Source organism: Silurus aristotelis, assembly GCF_946808225.1.
Source record: "Silurus aristotelis genome assembly, chromosome: 3".
Lineage (NCBI taxonomy): Eukaryota > Metazoa > Chordata > Actinopteri > Siluriformes > Siluridae > Silurus > Silurus aristotelis.
Window position 1 is genome coordinate 19,814,335 of NC_139576.1, and position 22,957 is coordinate 19,837,291.

The 22,957-nt window shown below is 36.2% G+C and overlaps 1 protein-coding gene across 2 annotated transcripts in view; it reads left to right on the forward strand.

Annotated features, from left to right (window-relative positions):
• Nucleotides 1–22,957, forward strand: part of kalrna (kalirin RhoGEF kinase a) — a 151,560-nt gene that overhangs the window by 108,946 nt on the left and 19,657 nt on the right. For both annotated transcript variants that reach the window (XM_083536663.1, XM_083536664.1), the window contains exons 28-35: nt 677–769; nt 1,119–1,230; nt 1,400–1,590; nt 1,929–2,030; nt 2,203–2,345; nt 2,481–2,583; nt 10,806–11,052; nt 20,781–21,046. In XM_083536663.1, the coding sequence (XP_083392789.1) occupies nt 677–769; nt 1,119–1,230; nt 1,400–1,590; nt 1,929–2,030; nt 2,203–2,345; nt 2,481–2,583; nt 10,806–11,052; nt 20,781–21,046 (1,257 nt within the window). The remainder of the gene's footprint in view (nt 1–676; nt 770–1,118; nt 1,231–1,399; nt 1,591–1,928; nt 2,031–2,202; nt 2,346–2,480; nt 2,584–10,805; nt 11,053–20,780; nt 21,047–22,957) is intronic.

A 22,957-nucleotide genomic window follows, 5' to 3' on the forward strand; every position in this document is an offset into this window, starting at 1 on the left:
TGCACAGAAATATTTTAATATGCAGATTTGGAATATGTAGAACCTATATGAACAGTATTTAAGGGGTCTGGCATAGTCTCATGGTCACTATAAAGCTTTGGGATGTCTAGCAAAAGGTTTAACATAAATCTTAGAACACAGTGGAATTTAGCATGAAGGAGCTGCATATACATTAGAGGGGGCCTTAAATGCCACCACAAAGATGGCATTGCACAACTTGCTGACCAGCAGTAGATAATGGAGCAGGATCCTGGGAGTAAGATATCAGCACAAGACAAACCTCTCACTCTGAATCTAGACACAGGAAAAAAGATCCCAGACCAGTCCTGAGAACACAAAGCAGAACAACTCTATATTTTATCACCTTATTTTTTTTAAGTTAGATTAAGTTATCTAAATATGAGACCTGTTGTAGAGACACACACACACACACACACACACACACACACACACACACACACACACACACACACACACACAAAAAGCAACATAGTTTAGCTAACTGACATGTTTTTAACAAGTACTCAATTTTAGCCAGTGGGAGGCACCGGACACTGAATTGCAGGATGCCACAATATTAATCATAAAGCAAACACTGAGCAAAGACAGACCTTAATGAGTTCTGTGTGCTGTTTTTGAGCTTGCTGTTATAATCTACTGATTATCCGCTGTGCAGGAAATCCAGCAGAGGCATGGCCTGGCAAACTCCATCTCCTCATACCTTATCAAGCCTGTACAGAGGATCACCAAGTACCAGCTTCTTCTCAAGGTGCTGTGTGTGTGTGTGTGTGTGTGTGTGTGTGTGTGTGTGTGTGTGTGTGTGTGTGTGTGTGTGGTCTAAATGATGTTAAACAGTATAATGTTTTTTTTTTCTTTTTATCTTTATGCTATTCCATCATGTGCAGAAATGTTTATCATATGTATAATGTATGTCATTTCATATTCTCCCCTTTGTAGCTCACTTTTATATAAAAAATACCATATTTATGTATCGCAAACGTCAGTGCTGCATATCTGAACTGGTTTGTGTATATTAAATCAGCATGTTTTTGTGTATATGAAAAGATTAAAATGATTTTGGTTTTTAATGAAATGGTTTTATCTATTTGTCCTCTCAGGAGCTGTTGAGCTGTTGTGAAGAAGGTAAAGGTGAGATTAAGGATGGGCTGGAGGTGATGCTGGCTGTACCGAAAAGAGCCAATGATGCCATGCACCTCAGCATGCTAGAGGGTATGTATTTATTTCACATTATAAAGTGAAAGCACAGAAAGTACATATATAATTACAATACCAGCAAAACCCTCTGTTATTGTATTTAAAATTTTCTGGTGAACTAGATAACTGTTTTCCAACCTTTTGAGGCTTCAGCCATGACGAACGCTCTTTGTTCTGGCTGTAGGTTTTGATGAGAACTTGGATGTGCAGGGAGAGCTGATCCTGCAGGACACATTCCAGGTGTGGGACCCCAAATCCCTGATACGGAAAGGACGAGACCGTCACCTCTTTCTCTTTGAGATCTCTCTTGTCTTCAGCAAAGAGATCAAAGATTCAGCTGGCCGCACTAAATACGTCTACAAAAGCAAACTACTGGTAAACCAGGATGTCAGATTTTTTTTTCATTAGGCATAATGAATGCTGTGAAAATATAACTCTTCAGTGTTTAGTTATGAGCTGGTTTCTTTTTCAGGTCTTGCCAGTGGCCATGCAGCTTTTGCAAAAATAGAAACAGTTGTGCTAATAACTCCTTTCTCTGAAGCATTAAAAAAACAGGCACTAGGCAGTGTATAATTTTGCTTAAGGGTGTTGCAGTAGGTGTGGCTCTTTGCATTGTTTTGGAACATTTATTAAAAGAACATGTGCTTTGATAATTTCTTGGATTGTGGTATATTTACAGAAAAGTCTTTTTATTCTTGTGTTTTTTTTTAAAGACATCAGAGCTGGGGGTAACGGAGCACATAGAGGGTGACCCCTGTAAATTTGCACTATGGGCAGGACGGACACCTTCATCTGACAACAAGACAGTTCTTAAGGTGCCATTTAGGAGATATGCATAAATATTACTAATCAATGATATTACAAAAAAAAAATAAACATATGACTGTAGTTCATTATGTGCATTTATTAAACAATATCACTGGAGATCCTTATGTGTATTGATTTTATAAAAGCAGCATGAGTCGAAATAACAGCTATATTCAACAGGCGTCCAGCATTGAAGTAAAGCAGGAGTGGATAAAGCACATACGGGAAGTCATTCAAGAGAGGATCATTCACCTGAAGGGGGCACTAAAGGAGCCTATACCAATACCCAAAACACCTGCCAAGCCTCGCAATCACAGCAAGAGGTTAGACTTTCGGTAGTGTCCATTCAAACATCTGAGCATTGTTTTAAAACCATTTACACTACAGCTGGCATAGCTATTCATATGGCAAGGACTGTCATAAAACATTGATTTGTTTGTGTGTGTGTGTCTATGCAGAGAAATTGGAGAGGATGCTGATAGCCAGGGAGATGGCAGCAGTCAGCCGGACACCATCTCTATTGCCTCTCGAACCTCTCAGAACACAGCAGACAGTGACAAGGTAGAAACTCAGCACATTTTTGTGCTCACTTTGTCTCATAGAGTCTACAGTCAAATCAGTTGCACAGCATGAGGAACTGTGAGATGTTCATTCTGCAAGTGAGAGGAAATTAAAGCTAAATTATTTTAAGACATTGAATCATTTTTAGAGAAAATTTGGTGACCACACCCCCTAAAAGGGCAATGTGACTTTTGATTGACAGGTGGATTTGAAACAGGGTTTCCTGCCCTTTTCTTAAGACTTGAGCAGGGGTGGTATTATGGCTAAGTAAGAATGGAAGCCATGATGGCACTTTGTATTTAGAGTGCCATATAATAATATTGAAACATGAAAAGTCTGTTTAGGTTGTGTATTAGTTTGTGTCGTGCCCCAAGAAATTATGAGAGACCCAGTGAAATCAAAGTAAGAGCTTTTACACTGTATCTTTTTTAAAAGGCCATTGTTAGTTTAAGCTCCATATTAGTATTACTTACAGGAGAAAAGAGAGAGAGAGAGAGAGTGAGAGAGAGAGAGTGTGTGTGTGTGTGTGTGTGTGTGTGTGTGTGTGTGTGTGTGTGTGTGTGTGTGTGTGTGTGTGTGTGTGTGTGTGTAGTGTCTCTGTGAGATGACTGTCAAGCTAAGCTGGAACCATGTTGAGAGCATGTCGAGTGTGTGTGAGTGTCCTCATGCTGTAGTTTTTTTTGTTGTACTGCTTTGTTGGTGAAATGTCAGCACATCGTATTTGCCGGAGGTAAATAAGCCCACATGCATTTCTTTCACACTTGACAACAGCAGCAAACACTTGCACACTTGCCATGTGGGAGTATTATTTTCCCCAGCTGTGTCCTCCAGACGAGTCTGTGGGCAGGTTTGGTCTTTTCTGCCCTGTTGTTCTTTGTGTGCGGATTCTGCTGAAATTGTGTTTTCTTTCTACTCAAAACTCGAGTGCAGTTTAGCAAATAGAGACTAATGCATCTGTGCACATATTTAATATCATGAGCTGGCTTTAGATTCGGATCTCAGTTACTTCAGAGACACTTTGCGATATAGTCGTGACTAGTGATGGATAGAAAGGCGGGAAACAGCAGCCTCTTGTTGCATCTTATATAAGTTAATACAGTACATCTTTAAAATATAAACACAATTTGGGTTTGTGTAGCGAAAACAGGACAGAGGTTTTCTGGCAATAGTAAATTTGTTGAATTACTCTTGATAAATGTATTTATTTATTTGTCTATTATTATTTTTATTTGGAGCCCTGCATTGTCGATTGTACACTGGTAATGGTTCCTCTGCTTGGGTTTATAAACAGTTATTTTCTTGGTTCTTTGTGGATTTTCAAAACCACTCAAAAGCCCAACCTTCATCTATATCCCTACATGTCTAAAATCTTTGGTCTTGGTTTTGTCGAGGTAAACACGCTTCAAGCTCCAGACATGGGCTGTTTTTTGTTTTTTTTTGCTGTCTTTAAATCTTGTGGTCCAACAAGCAGACAAAGACGCCCAGTCAGGCTCCATAGCACACATGAGACGTTTTCATTCTATGGTTTTCCACTTACCATTAATTTGGGCTATGGTTCCATTGAGGAAATGAACAGGCACAGACCCAGTACTGCTCAGACAAGATCTTTTTTTTTTTTTCTTTCAAATCAGCTGAAATGTCCTGAATTGTGAAAGATTATACAGTTATGAACCAGGAATTATGCTGATGATTACATGGAATGTATGAGAGTTTTACAGTAAAGCATCAACCTGCACAAGTAGCAAATAATGTGTAAACAAGAAACACCATTTATTCTGTAATTTTTTTAACCATACAGTACTTACCATCTGTCATTGTATTCCTGAAAAGTATTCATATTTGAATCCTACAATGAATAGTACCCTATACTCCATTTCATGCATATATGCCAGGTTTACCTTTGTGTCAATCCAAAGAGAAGATGGAATCAATGATCTGTAGAAATTTTGGCACACAGTTCCAGGGTTCAGAGTTGGAGCCTGAGCCAAGGTTTATGGTAATGCATAGACCAAGTAGCATGGACATTCATAGCCACCTCCCATACTGGTAGGTGGATTTGCTACTCAGAAAGTGTGAATGTTAACTGTGAATGGGTGAAGGTGTGCGTATCATGCATTGTGAAGGACTGGCATCTTGTCCAGGGTATAAATCATTAGCTCCAGTATGCTGCTCATTTCCAATTGTTTTGGTTGTCTTATAAACCTAATTGTCCGAACTAATGTAATGCATTACCATATGGAAAGTTAGTTAAGTGCCTTAATGCAGACTAAGGGAAAGATATGAATTAAAAAAAGATTTAAATATTTCTATTGACAAATGTTGGTCACACATTGTTCAATTGTCTCAGGATATAGTTCCTGACCAGAATGAAGCAGTTACTGAAGAGTAAATGAACTCTAAGTACAGTCCAACCACCTGCATTACTTGGCAAAAGAATCAAACATAAACTGATAACTGGGTTTATCATATAAGGCAAGGTTTCGAATGAGAAAATGTGTCTGGTCAAAGCGTGGTTGTTATTGTGTTTCTAAAATACAATAGTCATTTCTTCAGCTTTACATCTAAATCAGTTAATGTTTAGGTTATGATTAGGTTTAATCTTAAAAAAAATCTGTACAAATCATTGAGTGCAGAGACAATAAAGCTTTTCTTCTCTCACACCACTGTATCCTCACGCCACAAGATCATGTGCATGCTTGCATTAGAGCACAGCTGCTTTAAAGAGACACACACTCCTATTGCAAAGAGCACAGGAGGTTATAACCAGGGAGCGCATGTGTACACACACACACACACACACACACACACACACACACACAGTGTATATGTAGATCAGATTTACACATACTCAGTAGTGACGGCTTTCATTTTCACAATATTGGCTTGGAAGCCTGTTGGTCCCAGCCAATCAGATTCTGTCACACACCTCAGCTGAGAGAGAGAGAGAGAGAGAGAGAGAGAGAGAGAGAGAGAGAGAGAGATTGTTGAGAGTTGTATGAGGGACAGGGAGACACAAGATAAAGAAAAACACTTAGGTGGAGAGCAGGAACGAAAGCGTTCAGAAACACAGAGAGTCACCATGCCAAAGTGGATGAGCTTTAAGCTTTTTAAAGAGAGCAGTCGTGTAAGTACTCCTCTTTATGGTTTTGTTTTGTGCTGTCATAATAAGCCACATTGGATACAATAAACCAACTGGGAGTGTTTAATTGTTTAGTAGGCCGTTCTGTGTCACTGACAAGCTGTCAGAGTTTATATGAATTCAGGTGGTCAATTCAAGGAGGTCAGTGATGATCCATATGATTGTGCTGAATGTAGTGAGTTTGGTCTTGCTGAGACTATAAATCCAATAGATACGGGGAGATAACGTTAAGACTTTGGTATTGTTACTTTTCTCTTAAGCTTATAACAAAACAGATTTTTTGTGAAAAACTGGCAAATTTGTTTTATTGCGAAATAATCCAGCTCTCGTATTTATTGCTCACCAACATCTGTCTGTCAGATGTTTTTTTGTGTGAAATGTATGCTGACTGCATGTAGATTTTGTGTGCAGGAAACTATTAGCTATTAGAATGTGCGATGAATATGATCAGATCCATTTGTTTTTAAGAATGCATTAGAAATTTTTAAATCTCATGAGGGATACATGATCTGAGGTATGTTTTCACTGGCATAAATTTGCAACTACAAATTAGGTCATACTGAGGGCAGAAGCACTCCTATTCATGCGTTAGTGTTGTGTTGTTGTTTTCTTCCACTAGAAATATAAAATCAGCAGTCCGGTCGAACATACTTTGGCGTTTTGTGCAACTTTAAGTTCAATTCTGCAGTTTGTATTGATTTTTTTAAGTAATGATACATGTTGTAATGCAATACATGTTGTATTGATTTAATTAAGTCATGATATGAAATTACTTGAAAAGTTGTCTTTAGGACCCAAAGTGATCAAACAGAGCTGTCACCTGAACATGTTTACATTGTGTTATTGGGCAGTTTTGCTTTAGTTGACTTTTTTCTAAAATATTCTACAAACCATTGATCTGTGTGTAAACATATACGGCATAAAGGAAAAGTTTGGCTGAAAAAAAAAAATTCAAAATAAAAAAGGACTGAAGCACTGAAACTGTTAAGAATTTCTTATGTAAAGTTGACTTAATTAGATTTGCACTAGAATAATGAGTTTGCTGATGAATAAAGGAGGGCTCATGCCATTCATTTTCCATTTAGCAAAATCCCAAACCACAGTTATTATAAATAAGTGATTAAATAAATTCTGTACAAATATAATTGTAATTTCTCACTATGTGAAATATTGCTATCTACAGAAATAAAGGATTAATATGCTATCCTAGTGTGTGTGAGACTAGCTATCTTGAAGCCAGAATTACTTCCAGAGCATTCCCTGTAGTATGATGTCCTGCTGCACATCATCAGATTATAATGATTAATTTAATATGATGTGTACATATAAAACTACTTTTTATTCTTATTCAGAGCCAAATGAGTGTCCAGGTGACAAAATATGAATCCATTTAGCTTTTCTCTTATTAGGCAAGTGATTTCCAGTATGCCACCTCACATAAACTGTTTGGCTGAAAACCTCACTGACTAAACCTCCTAGATTAAAAAGTTCAGATTAACAAATGTGAATTGGTACAGTGTGGCAAGCTAGCAAGGTTTTAGAGCTTATAGGAACCTAAGGAAAAATATTTTTTAACATTGATTATGAACCTGTTCATATCATGTTTAAAACAATAAATAAGTTAGTTGTCGGACAATATTTCGTCTGTGGGATGTTGGATTCCATCCTTTCATTTCCCCTACATTGATTAACTGTGACTCTTGGTTTATTATTTTTTTTATCAGTGAAGGTAGCTGTAATTTAAACATAAATACTGTAGCTCTAGCACAAAAAAAAAATCTCACATAGAGGGAGACAGACAGAAAGAGCAAAAACAATTTCATAGCCTCTAATTTCCATCACAAAGAACCTCTATTCCATGAACTTCACAAACCCTGTGTTACCTGACGCGTGTCCTTTCCGAGGTGGGATTTTCTACGTCTGACACTGAAAATCACCTAGCAACATCACCTTCCTCCCCCTCATCATGGAGACCTGATACTTTAACATACAGATGGTTGCTGAGAGAGAAGGAATAATAAAAAAAAATACTCAGTATTGAGTGAGTTTACTTTGTGCTGTTAAAACAGGCTACCTATCTCACCTTTTACAAGCTACCCGTAATGTGGAAGGACTTTCTACTGCTGTGAGATAATAAGATTCACCACCTGACATAGGCCCATAATGAAACATTAGTTCTGTACACCAGCATATAACTATGGTATTATCACAGCATGAATAACGTTGTCTGCATGGTGTTTTGTTTGGTAACCTTGTACTTGGCCTGGCCAGATAGACAAAACTTCAACCCATCCATTAAAACAGATATGAATGGCTAAAAGTATATCTACTAACGTAATCCCAGATAAATAATTTTATCTGAATGATATTTATATATTTATTAATCTTGAGCAAACACATATACAGTACAACCTTGTCACAGTTTGAAAAGGACTACCTCTAGTTCAGGTGTTTTTGTCTAATCCTGTGATTTTGTGGCAGTGTGGATCAGGAAATTGAAAACCTTCTGTTACAGGTTCCTTTTGATATTATATATATATATATAAAATATGAGAGAGAGAGGCTGTAGTTAGGATTTAGAGTGAAGCATTACATGTACGCTATATGCACTTTTCTGTACAAAAGTTATAAATTGTATATGATTGATGGTACCAACCCAGTGACAATGTAAGGTTAAATTTAGTATTATTTTTCTGGTAGTAAAGGAAAGATGATAATAATGAATAATAAACAATAATGAAATTGTGATTTCATCTTTTCTTGGCAATGATGAGCACAATTTGCAATGAAGTCCTGTCACACTCATTTGTTTGGACTGGGAAAGTGAAGTCCATCTCCCCTAATGGATTTATGCTTTCAGATGCCTCTATACTCTGTCTGTTTCATTGAGGTTTAAGCTCACTCTCTAGGTTGCTTTTATAACAGCAGCTCATGTCTTATTTTATTTCAATTGTCTTGTTTATTTTGGACAGGATACTACAGCATTAACTGTAGACAGGGTCATGGTAGACATTGGGCTGTTAAATGTTTATAAATCATGATTCAATTTCTACTTCCTGAGAAACAGATTTTATGTTACTTTAGCAGAGGCGTATGCTGCCTCAATAATGTCCCATCCTGTAGTACCTAGTCGTGTTGTACGTTCTGACTCTTGCTGGACTTGTATATGGTGGCGGTGATGTCAGTCATAAAATGCCATAAAACAAGCAGTTTGACACACCCTAGATTTACCTACATTGTGTCTTATTTGTTTTCTGTCTGATTATCGCTCTGATTTTACAGTCACTGTGGGTCAACCTTGGCGAAAAACAACTGCTACAATAGTATTCAACCTTTAGTCGTCTGCAGTGTGCTGACATTGCCTTGTTGTGCAATACATACTGTAAGAATTTTTTCAATAGTCTTTTATCTTTCTCCATAGATCAGCTTAGTCTAGGTCAGTGTCATGACGAGTTGGACACCTGATGTCTCTGTTTTCTGTGTGTAGGTGCTCGGATACATATATGTTACTGTACTTTTCTGTTCTAATAGTGGAAAAGCATACAGCACTGTCATGAAGAAAAGAATACAGCAGGAATCATTTCTTTTTTTTCTGGCTACATTACTGTTTTTCAGCAAAGATTCTGGAAAGTGTTGCATTTCATGAAATGTGTTTAACCAAAAACCTCTACATTCATGTAAATGATTTGAATAAAACCCTGCTGTTGCCATTTTATAAGAACTCATTTGAAAATCACTAAACCCAAACTGGCTCCAGCTTTGTAGTGCAAATACAGTACATGGGTTTGGGAATCACTGAGAGCTAAAGCTAAAGCTAAATAATGTGGTCTTGTAAGTATTCTTTGTGTTCATTGACTCATTTTCACACAAACTCAAACCAAATTCAACTGCATCAACCAAATTCTATTTTTTTAACGTCACCCCTAAGACGTTTATTGGAATTGATTATTAGCAAGAATTCTATTTATTAATGTCACCCCTAAGAAGTACAGTCAGTTTTTCTCTATCTCAGTTAAATTCAATCGTCTTTCCTTCTGCAATTTACTTGTCCATGCCTGATAGCTGGAAAATTTTCCAAACAAGATCTACATAAAGGAAATTGCAGAATGAAAGATGATTGAATTTTGCTGAAATAGAGAAAAACTGACTGAACTTCTTAGGGGTGACCTTAATAAATAGAATTCTTGCTAATAATCATTTCCACTAGAGATTTGGTTGATGAATTTGAGTTTGTGTGAAAATAAGTCAATGAACACAAAGAATACTTACAAGACCACATTATTTAGCTTTAGCTTTAGCTTTAGCTCTCAGTGATTCCCAAACCCATGTACTGTATTTGCACTAGATAGCTGAAGCCAGTTTGGGTTTAGTGATTATTAAATGAGTTCTTATTAAATACCTATAGTAAGGTTTTATTCAAATAATTATACATGAATGCAGAGGTTTTTGGTGTTCTCTTTTATCTGTCTTATTGTGTTGCTTGTGCATCATCATTTTTGCTTTAGGCAGCAAATGCTGTGGGGTCCTGCTATATCCAGATCATGAGGGATGATTTATCTCATGATTTCTTCCTCACTTATGCATATTTAATTCAAACCCCCACCTCCAACCCGCCGTTGATAGGAGTGGTGCTCTGTTTTTCGCTTTTAAAATGTGATAGTACTAATAACTGATTGTTAAACTCAGACACAATCCCTCAAACAAAAAGAGTTGACCTCTGAGTTTTAAATCTCAGCACGTCACCCCTCCTTCCATTCTCTAGAATAAAATGTAGGGATTGTGTTTGACTCATTTTTACAGGGAAGAGCTATACTCAGATAATACTGCCACTTAGTAACTATAGATTGAAGAAACACTGATTTGGGTTTATAAAGATCGCTTAGGAATACGGGCTCTGCGGGTTTCAGTGTACGTGCACGTTTTCAGCATTTAAAATGCAAGTCAATCTGAAATGATTTGGTATATGACCCAATGTTTGTGTGTGTGATACATAAAAGGTACCGCCACTTAAAGGCAGGGACATAATTATTCTCTCTCTCTTAAATTCTTTCTTTTATTATTCTCTCTCTGTGTCTGTCTGCAGCTCTCGGGTGGGTGTGAGTTGACGGTGGTGCTGCAGGACTTTGTGGCGAGCTGTGTGTCTGAGCTCAGCGTGCAGACGGGCCAGACAGTGGAGATGCTGGAAAGACCCAGTGAGCGGCCCGGCTGGTGTTTGGTGCGCACCACGGATAAGAGCCCACCTCAGGAGGGTCTGGTGCCCAGCACTGCACTCTGTATCTCCCACTCCCGCAGCAGTGTCGAGATGGACTGCTTCTTCCCTTCAGGCAAAGGTAAGTGTATGAGTGATGAAGCATTTCTTCTTATGTCTCTCAGAAAGGTTAGACCGAAGCAAGAAGATACTGTGGTTTATATATATAAAAAAAGTCTATCCTTGTTTGCCTAAATAATGAAAAACTATTTGATTAAAATAATTTATAGAACATTTAAACTGTCTTGAAAGATGACAAATCTGCCAATGTTGATTTACTGACCTTACCTCTGTTTATCCTCTAGAGGGCGACAGCAGACATTAACTCGTTATAGCTGAAAGAGCACATGATCTGCACTTCTGCATTAGGATATATCTCTTAAAATCACACACTGAACAGAAAGAGCTAAAAAGCTTTGAAGCTCATTTGTTTGTGTGTATTGTAATTTCACCTCATACATCAAAAACTAGGGCTGTCAATTGATTAAAATATTTAATCGCGAATAATCACGATTGTCGTTTACATGATTAATCACACATTTTATCTGTACTAAATGTACCTTAAATTACTACTTTTTAAGTGTTTAATACTCTAATTAACATGGCCATGGACAAATATGGATGCTTCATGCAAATGTAGGTTTATTAGTGAAACCATAGTCAACATAGGGCATAACGACAAAATATTCGTTAATATTTTAAATTACGTAAATCATCTGGACACTAGACGGAACGGACTAGACGGTCTAGTTTGCACACAGACGGATTTCATTGCTGGATGTGTGCATCATTGTGGTTTTTTGAGACTTGGTGCATCAGTAAAAAAAATGTTAAGTAATTTAAAAACAATTTTTCATTTAATTAATTCATTATTTATTATAATTTTTTATACCTGAGTAAAGAAAGGACGTCTTGTATAAATGTGTGTTGCGTTGAAGGTTTTACCTCTTTTATATTTATATATTTATATTTTTAATAAAATGACAAACATTATAATGATAATAATAAAATGATGCAATTATAAAATTAGTGGCATTAAAATTAATTTTGGCATCCCTATTAAAAACATTTTTACATTTTTTTTATATTCTTGGTGGGATATATAACTATAACAAATATAAACAGCAACATTAAAAAATTTTTTTTTTTTACTCTAATCTTTTAACATGATTTAAAAAAAATCGCAATTGCTTAAATTATGCAATAATATAGTAATAAGATTCTTAAAATCTGAGCATTCAGGGAGACAAAGTTATACAGAACAATTTATTTAATAATAAAAAAAAAAGCTACAGATATTATGAGTCATTTCGTCTTTATAAATACTGGGGTAGGTAAGTGGTATTGTTTGTCTATAAGGTCTATATGTAGATAGATGTGAATAAATTGCAATGCTTCCATGTGACAGCGGCATTATGACGGAATCGTTTTAGCAGGGGTGGTATGTCCCAGTGTTTCAGTTTCAAGGGGTACATTCTCAGCAAAACGTTCTTTAAGAGTAAGATGGCTACAGTTTTAGCTTTTCATTCCTCTACTCTATTTCCCAGTGGCTTAATAGTAATACTGAGATTCATTAGGTTCTGTCACTATTAATGGATGCATTAGTGTGTTGTGGTCAGGAATAGGTATGAGCTACTGTATAAAGGAGTCAAATCCAGCTGTGTTGATCATTTTGACGAGATCTGTTGCAGCGCACCCACATCCGTGTGGTTGAGTAGATCTAGCACTGTTTAGCAGTAGCAGCACTGTGTCCTTCACCCGAACTAGATATTATACTTTAAAATAAGTAATGGTGATCTACAAGTTTGCAGACCAGCTCTGCTTTTAATTTACGTCTACAGCGGATACAGTAATAGAGAGCAAGTATGTTGCTTTTGTATTTTTACAATTACCAATAGGAAAATTAAAGGGGTGGGGTTTTAAACATCAGTACATATGTCCCTATATATAAGGTGCTTGCTGAACTGTCCCTGAAGGCTTCCTGCCTCTGTGTGTCACTGTTTTAGTTTGCTTGGATGTGGACAGACAAAGTGGTGTTTTTTATTTGATCATTTCTGACAATAATTTACACTACAAACTGAAGAAAAATGTAAAAAGTGCTTTTAGGGCATGTTTCCTTCAAATTTGGTTTTGTTTAAGTTAGAGTTTTAAATAAGAGAAATCCAGACACTTTCCATTAGAAACTCTTTATTATGATGTACCTGAATGCGTCATCTGTTGGGTAAAACAAGTCTTTATAAGACAAACGATGATTCTCTTTGCTTGCTGTGAGTTTATGTCACACAACTTCCTCTTTCATAGCTGCCCTCTTTGTAAGATAAGTATCACAAATGTAATCAATGAGTCTTTTGTTTTCTTATGAAGTGTAGCCTTGCAGCAGTTTTTTAACTCCTTGTAAAATGGGGGGGGGGGGAATAATTTTATATATATATATATATATATATATATATATATATATATATATATATATATATATATATATATATATATAAAATATAAAAACCAATTTAAAAAAGCACTTAGAATACGCGTTTGTTTTTGGGTTTTTTTTCCTGGTGTATCATTGTGTTTTCATCCGACTGCAGTTATGAGAATCATTATTTGAATCAAATGTTGTTTTTTTACGAAGTAAATATACCCATGTTTATCGGAATAATCTTATTTGCTTAACCAGCTTCCGTTTTATATTTGGAAGACACCCCCCCCCCCACCCCCTCATAGGCCTGTTATCTTTCTAAAGCCAAATGCAAATTACACTCGTGAATAATCTTGATCCAGAATGGAAATTATTGCAGTGCTCCCAAATACACTTCATTGCAGTGGCAACTCATAGTGCATCATGCGCTTCTCTCCAAATAAATCCATGTAAAATGCATGCATAACTTCACTAACCTTATTATCATTATTATATGTTATGTAGGTTCTGGGCAGTTAAGGGCAATTTTACCCGCGCGTGCGTGTGCGTGTGTGCGTGTGCGTGCGTGCGTGCGTGCGTGTCCGTGTGTGTGTGCGTGCGTGCGTGCGTGTATGTAAGTGATTTTGACTGTATAATATGGGTGAATGCTCTTATCTAGGCCAGTGTGGTTATTGTAGAACTAACTGGACTCTATAGAAGGAGGAAAATTAACCCATGGTCTCTGTGCAAACCTCCTAAAATGCAAATATTTAACAGACAAAACATCACAATTGGAGTCACAGAAGAGTTGGATTTGAATTGAATCATGTCTCCTAGTATCAAAAAGTAAGCAAGCAAGTAAACAAATAAATAAATAAATAACATTAGGAATGTTATTTGCTTTTTTATGCTATTTGCAAAAAACCATTTTTAAGCCATTTGTGAACTTGTTCCACTTTCCTACCTTTTGAAGATGTGCATTGTTTAAATGTAAATAATTTGCCATATTGAGTAGAACTTTAATAATACACTCTTTAGACCAGGTATTACTAAGTACAGAGACACAATATCAAGTTATGAAAACATCAATTAAATATTTGTTTTTTAACAACGATATAATAATTACTGTACATAATGTGCTGTGATACAGAAAAAGTGTTGCATGTATGGAGTTACACTAGAAAAAAAACAGCAATGGGAAGAAAATGGTTCTTTAACTTTGCAGTTCATATGTATTCAGTGATACTGTTCAGACTTGTAAATAGAATTGCTGTGAATTTTCCAGCTGTTTCAGGAGATGTCTGCAACTTTTGTGTGTGAGTAACAAGGCTACTAGAACACTCCCACAGACAGGAAATTTATGTTAACTTGATAAACCTGATTTTATCAAGAGTCCCCACCCTTTGGATGTAATGTACATTTCATTGCATTGTGAAACACACTTTAAGCCTCTTTTATATATATATTAAGAGAAGAAAGCAGCATGTGCTGTCAAGTGTAAGAACTTTTGGCTATAAAAAAAAGCAGCCCGAACACAGACACATGCCTGATCTGCTGACCCGTGATCCCAGAGAACGGCTCGCTACTAACTGAGAGTTGTTCTTTAGATCGCCACTGAGTAGAGCCTTTGTCACAGGCAGGAATGTAACTTGACTCTCTGTTTCTATAATCTAGCATGTGTGGATAGGAAGCTGCAAGAGGAAGAGAGAGAGAGAGAGAGAAAGAGAATGAGAGTGCAAGTGTGGGTTTGACTGCATGTGGCCCCTCCTCTTTCTCCTCCCTGCTCTGGAAGGGTGCAGAACGTACTTGGAGCAGTAACATAGTGATTACAGTATCCACACAACACTTAGTGGAAATCTCGTTTCTTACTCTCTGTCTGCATTCTGCTGAGCCATGAGATCTTGAGGAAGAATGAAGAGTGGGAGACACGTTTGCTCCTGTTGTAGTTGGATTATAGCAAGGTGCTGCTGCTGTAGTGTGTCAGGTGGGTAATGTAGGCTTCGTAACTTTTATAGATGGATGAGTTCAGGGGTGAGGTGCAGGCTTGAGAGTGTGATTGGCAACTTTGGTTTAACTTTGCAGATAAAAAGAAGAAAACCCATAACCGTCTCAACTGGTGTTTAAATACAGATTCAAATGATCATTAAAAAAAGATTTTTGTGGTACATATGAATCTCTCTGTTAGAGATAAAGGCTTTGTAGGTAAGATTATATTATAGTTATAATCTTGAAGCATTATACCTCTTGCCAGAATGCTTGATATCTACAACCTTTTCAGGATATTATGCGTTCTTTCGCAGTTTGTATTTTCTATGATGGACAAAGGTTTGTTGTTCATTATCACCTTGTGCTTTTGTTACAGAAAGACAGCCTTTGCTTAAAAAAACTCAAATAGCCACCTGATTTCCTATTAGGTGCTAATTTTAAGATTTGGTACAAGTACACGTATTAGCTCCTTAATACGCAAGTTAGTGGAAACATCCTATAAAGTTAGCAATACATGGTCATGTGAGGGGTGTGTGTGTGTGTGTGTGTGTGTGTGTGTGTGTGTGTGTGTGTGTGTGTGTGTGTGTGTGTGTGTGTGTGTGTGTGTGTGTGTGTGTGTGTGTGTGTTGATGTCTGTACCCCTGTGCTTTGCTCTAAAGTGGGCTAAAGTGCTCTCTCATTACCTATTAACTCAGGAAGTCGCTCTCTGCATTGAGATAGTGGGCTTGACTCCACAATAACAGTTTCTTCTTTAATGTCCCAGTACTGTTTTCAGGTACAGTGGCTCAGGACAGCAGTGAAATAAAATCAAATCAAATTCATCCAAAAATGCTGTAGTTAAAGATAAGACTTCAGCAGGTGAGATTTCCTTGTGTTTATTAAATATTGTTTATTTTGTGGTCGGTTTTGTAGGTGTGTTAAGTCAAGAAATTCACCTGGATAGATTAAACGTTAGTGATGAAATGTTGATTCTGTGACATTCGTTAACACGTGCATTATTCCAAATCCCTCTGTACTTAAAAACAGATCAAATCATCAATCATAGGAACTCTATTGGATAGGGGTCTTATATGTATGGGTGTGGACAGATAGATAGATTGATGTAGTATTTTTGTTTGTTTGTTTGGCTCTCATTCTTTCCTTCCTCTCTCTCTCTCTCTCTCTCTCTCTTTCTGTGTTTTTTTCTTTCTTTTTTATATGTAACTATCTGGAAGATTTTGCCTATTTTTCCCATCATCTCTTTCTCATACATTGTCAATTTCTATTACTTTTCCTCTTTCTTTTTTCATATTTCCCATGAATCACAAAGGAGTGTCTCTGTAACTAGTTTAATCAAGACGTTCTTGTATTATGTTGTCTGGAATGTTGTAATGCAGGTATCAGTTTGCGTTTTGATACTACCGGTATGTGGAAATTGCATACATGATTGGAGACTGTCATGTTTACAAATATGTGACATGAATACTAAATGTAACAGAATTTCATTGAATAGACTCAACAGCGTGAAAGACTGATAATACAGGACATCTGGTGCTCTTATTCTGGTGAAAAAGACACTTCACTCTTCCTTTATTACAGGAAGTCCTTGGAGAGATAGCTGTGTGTCAGTGACCAGTAGTAGACTAATGCAAAAAAAAAAAAATTTGAGTAGATCCTGGAGTTTAGAAAGAACCTTGTTTTTCTATATTCATATAAAACATATATATATATATATATATATATATATATATATATATATATATATATATATATATATATGAATATAGAAGATATTTCTCTTAAAAAGTGCTTTAATAAAAGAATGTCAAACGTGTACGGTTTATCTAGTTAGTTATTGAGTTAGTTATTTTTAGCATTTGAGAATGTGACTAAATGTATCTCTCTATGTGCAGTGTCCTTGACATTGAGCCATTTGGTGCCACATCACTGAAGCGTGTGCTGCTTGTCTAAGTCCTTGCTTTAGAACGTTGAAGATATACTTTTACTGGTTGAAAAGATAACTTCAGATTCACTCATCCCACTGTTTCTATGCTGGTCTTAGAATGCTTCTCGCAAGCTGTTGCTGTGTAACAAGTGCTACTAAGCAAAAAGTATTCATGGCATTTTTATCACTTTGCTATCTGGTGGCTGAAATGTGCAGGTGTTAACAAGAAAACTTTGTGAAAGAAAGGAAAGAAAAAGGCATTTGGGGTCATCTTAATATGACCTTCAAGAACAATGGGAAAAGTAAAGCTTTTAGTCATACAAAGCAAATAATTATTTATATATTAATAATTTATTGTACTGTTTTTAAAATTCTAATAAACCTCTCATTTGTAGGTATTATTTGTTGTAATCATTTACAACACATATTTGTGGTTAATTACATTGTATTAAAATAATATTATTGTGTATTATTATTATTATTATTATTATTATTATTATTGCACAGTACCTTCAATGAATTAGAAATCTTACAACCATAAATAGTGCATTTGTGTATAGTACTGAACTCGTGCACTTCCAGCTGGAAGTAATTACCTTTTGTTTTATGTTGAAAGCTCTGCACCTAGTCCTTGTGGGATTAGTAACTATACAATAGAGCTTATTACTCAGATGTCTAAGTGTTCCACTTCTCCAGGTCATTTCACAGGTCAGTTTTCTTCACTTTAGACACTAAAACTGATATTCTGGTCGACTTCTCATGCTGAATGAAAGGACTTCGTTACAAAATTCAAAATCCTGATCCTTCATCATCATACTAGAACTTCACATTTTTAATTCATTTAATTTACATTTAATTGGGAAAGCCTTCCATTACATTTGCATTTAGAGTATTTTGCATTTTTCCTTATCTAGAAAGACTTACAATCTTGAAAAGATCAGAAAACAGAACAAAATCAGAAATCTGAGCAGATTTATGCTCAGCACTGAGCTAGCACTTCCCACGATACAGTGGCATCATAACATGTACGAAATGTTGTAAAACACTTCATTCTGGTTTAAAGGTGTGTTTTCACAGTGCTTTTATGATAAATCCATGGTAAAGCCTGTGGTTGTTTTTCTATAATGGAATACCACCAATGTCCCCCCCCCCCCTACTATTTCATTGTTAATTAGACTCTTAATCAGTTTGTAGTTACATTTAAAGGAGCAAAACAAATTAGACTTTTATCACTTACACCATGAACGGGCATTCTTTTACCCACACCTATATTTTAAGAAGACTTGTCATGCTACAGAGAAACCTGTATGTGCAGTCTTATGTCACAAACATAAGAGGTTTCTGTGAATGGAATTGTTATAAAACAAAAAAAAATCAAATCATGATCATGTGATTTGGATTCAGCTGACACTGACTGAACATGATAGTTAGAGAATTTGCCCACACTGTGGTCAAAGGTGGGAAGTAATACTTCGTTACTGTACTTGAGTAGATTTTTTCTGACAACTTTTTACTTTCACTCATTAAATTTTTGACACAAATATCTATACTTTTTCACTTCTTACATTTTCAAAACAGGCTCGTTACTTTAGTTTTAATCTATTTAGGGACATGATCAATATTATTGATGTTCGATGTTCAATATTATTGATGTTCATTGATTGATCAATGATATATATTATTTTTTCTTATTGTGTGCCATTTTCAGCCCATCATCCTATTTCCTGTCATTGCGCTGCTTTTTCAATCGACCACTGGTGTATCTTTTCTTGACTCTCACACACCACAGATGGTAGGCTAGTTTACAAAGCTAACAACAAGCAAGACAGAACGCAACAAGAAGTTTGGGGATAACCTGGATGACAGAGGGAGTCAGTGATGTAAACATGACTAAAAACAGACACACCTGATCATCATCTTCTCAACCCCTTCTTGTGTTCTATATGGTTTATATGGTCCAGCCTAAACATTCATAAGATAAGATTTTAAATTATTTTGTATTAATATATTAATATGATGTGAGGGCCAGTTACCAATGTGACACTAAAACAGGCAGTAGTAATGGCTACTTTTACCTTAAGTACAAGTCAGGACCCATATTTCTTTACTTTAACATGATTAAAAAAGTATAGTCAGTACTTTAACTTCAGTCTTTTAAAACATGAGTATCTGTACTTCTACTTAAATGAAGGATGTGTGCACTTTTACCACCTCTGACTGTGGTAGAATGTCAATCAAACTTTTAGCAGTTTCTAATAAATTTTCTCTGTTATTTTAAAAATTCATTTATATGCTTAGTTTAGGCATTGGTTGTCTGGGGGTTGCTGTTGTGTCATTTCGAAAAAAAAATTTATTCTGTGTTTATGTTGTAAAGTACGACGACTACTTTTCAGAATCAATCTTCCATTTACTACACTTTCAAGAACATGTGCTGTCGTCAGAATGCTTGTGTGTCAACATGGGTTCCGTTTTCAATTGTTTGACCATGAGGGCCTCTCGGGTTCACTATAGCCCTTGGCTATAATAAAAACTAAATCTTGTTAATGAAAGAAAGCAGGAGTTGAAGTCAGCAGAGTTTCTTGAAGGAGAATGGAGGAGAGAACCTTCCTGCAATATTAAAGATATATTTTCTGCCAAGCTGCTGGCACAGTGAATATTTTAGCTGCATAACATTTCTCCTTAACATTTCCTTTTTCTTCTTAACATATAGGGTTTTAATGAAAATTCTAAAAATCTGCAAAATTGTCTGCCAATAGAATAAGAAATAAAATATGATCTTATATGTTGTTATATTGTATATGAATCTAGGTTACATACATTTCAAAAGCACAGAAAGAGAACAGCTAAAACATCTCATATCATTGTTAGAGAAAGGTGATTTGCTTACATATTTAGTACATTTTTCAACATGCTTGGTGCTGGATATTGTGGGGTAATCCTACATAGTGTAGCTTAGATCAATTGCAGTGCATTACTGCTGATAGAAGACTGAGTGTAGTCGATAAACGTATTGACTCTGTCCTGCCACTGTGTGGATTGCACTTGTTGCCTCATTTGGTTGCATGGAATGAAGTTCGGTGTGGGTGTGGGTGTGCAGAATTACAGTAACGTTACATCAGGGTGTATGTGGTGCCTGGCTAACTAGAATGATCGTGTTCACACCTTAGGAAATCATAAATAACAAATGAGTGTGAAAAACTATACTTACATTTTTGAACATTTCTGTGTTCAAAGACTGCTTTAATCTTTAATAATGAGCCTTATCCTGTAGGCTTTTCAACAATACACAGTTGTATTATCAGTGCCTTTGTTGTATTATCATGAATTGCATCATGCTGCTGGCAGAAATGGTAAATAAATGTTAGACTTTTGATGTATTAATTAAATATTAATATGTATCTCTCTGGCTTGCATTTATTAAATGGTTTATAATGACTTTTATGTAATATTTCTGATGTGCTGGCTCAGGATTATTTATTTATTCATATATATTAATGTCCTGTAGAAAACTACACAGTCAGTGGTCCAGATGGGAAGACCGACTCGGTGGCGGCGCTGCAGCCCCAGGCTTCGCTTGCTTCAATCCACAGCAACTCCCCATTACCTAAGCGCCCTGGAAACACCCTGAAGAAATGGCTCACAAGCCCTGTACGTCGCCTCAGCCATGGCAGCAACATCAAAAAGCTGCCCAGCAAGCAGAAGCAGAAGAGAGATGGCCGCAAGAGCATTGACCTGGGACCACCTGAAATGCAGGATGACAGTCTGGAGGAGGTAATTATGCTGCTTCTGTCAGTTACATTAAGGTTCCTAATGTACATTAATCACCACTGTGGCATAAATATTGTGAGAAGGTGGCAAATAAAACAAAGTAAGTAATTTAATTAAGTTCAAGGGCAAAAGCTTGTTTGATTACAGTACAATATTTATAACATACAAAGATTAGCTTTGCCTAATTTGGACCAAAAGCATTTCTCTGTCAGTTGGCCTAAAAAACATGCACTATGTGGTTAGTGGTTTATGGAAATATAACCACAGAATTCATGCTTGTTATACATCTCATTTCCCATTTTGTCCCGCTTTTGCAGTTATAATACCCTCTACTCTCTTGCAAAGAGTGGCAATGGCTATATTTTACTCTTTCAGCTAGATTTTACTTTGTGGCTGAGAGGGGAGTTGTCATTCTGCCATGAATGGCATAAGTGAAGTCAAAAAGACCTGACGTTCAGTAGGTGCTGCTGTTCATCCCAAATGTGTCAGTGCTCTGTGAAGGACACTCATGTTCTTGTACTTGAATTTTTACACACTGTGTCTTCATGGAGTTCACTTTATGCACCGTAGTTAGGCCCAGTGAAGTGAAATACGAATGCAACAGCGTGCAGTGACATTCTGAAGTAAAATATAATGAAATACACTTTATTGTCCCCAAAAGGAATATAAGAACAACTTGTGATGGTCAGGTGGCCATGTGCTTTTGTTTATATTATGTATTTTGTGGTTTGTTAACACAACAGTATGGGTGTGGGTACTGTAAATTTATTCAACTTCTTCAAAGTTCCTTTAAAATCAATTGAAGGAATTGTTTCATTTATAGTGGGTAAAGAGAATTATATATACATGTATATAATATATAATAATAATAATAATAATAATAATAATAATATAATTCTCTTTACCCATAAACTATCATGCATAACATACCATTCAAAAGGAGCATGTGGCGTTGGTGAAACCCATTATTTTTATGTCAGTACATTTTGAAGCTGCTACTTTTCATTCACCATGTCATTTCATTTTTACACAAACAGAGTTTTATACAGAAAACTGCCCCCTTTGTTCTCTGTCTATGTAAGTGTGTTAGTGGGAGTCTGGGATGACTGGAGCAGCAGTAGTTCTGGTGCAGAGGATCGAGGAGGAGCTGATAGGGCAATGTGAATTCGCCTGAATCTTTATGCCTGTGTGATGTGCACAAAGAGTCTCTGTAGGCAGGGCAGGAGCTGTGGACCCCAACACAATGACCCACATTAACCCCGACCTGCCTCTCGATACCGATTGTGTAAGAGCAGAATCAATGGAGCAATGCAGTTTGGAAGATCTCTATATGAAGAAAAACAGCTAAATATTTTCAGCAAAAGTACAAAAAATAGAAACAACAATAACCAAACCTCAACAAAACAAACTAACAACAAAAACTGAAACCAGAACAAGACTAGACATCTAAACATTCTAAACATGGAAGCAGCAAAGCATGCGATACTCATATACTGTCCACAAAACAGTGGGAAAAACCAGGGTTGTTTTTATTCACCCTATAAATGATTGATCTTTGGACAGAAGCAATTTCCAGCACCTGTTCCATAGTCAAAACTACAGAGATAGACAGAGATGGTTGATTGTGTTAGTAAATTGGGTGCAATAAAATCTATATCTATTAATATCTATGAAAAGCTTGACAAACTATTAAGGTTGTGCAGTGCATTATATCTCATTATGTCTCATCAACATACTGTAAGAATGATGTAAATTAAACTATTACATACTGTTCAATGAGTGCAGGGGGATAAAATATTGATATTTGTTATATATTTTGTGCATTTTTAAATACTTTCAAGCAATTGATTAATATTTTAAACTTTCATATAGATAAATATACATTTTATATAGGAAATGTATTATTTAGGGTTG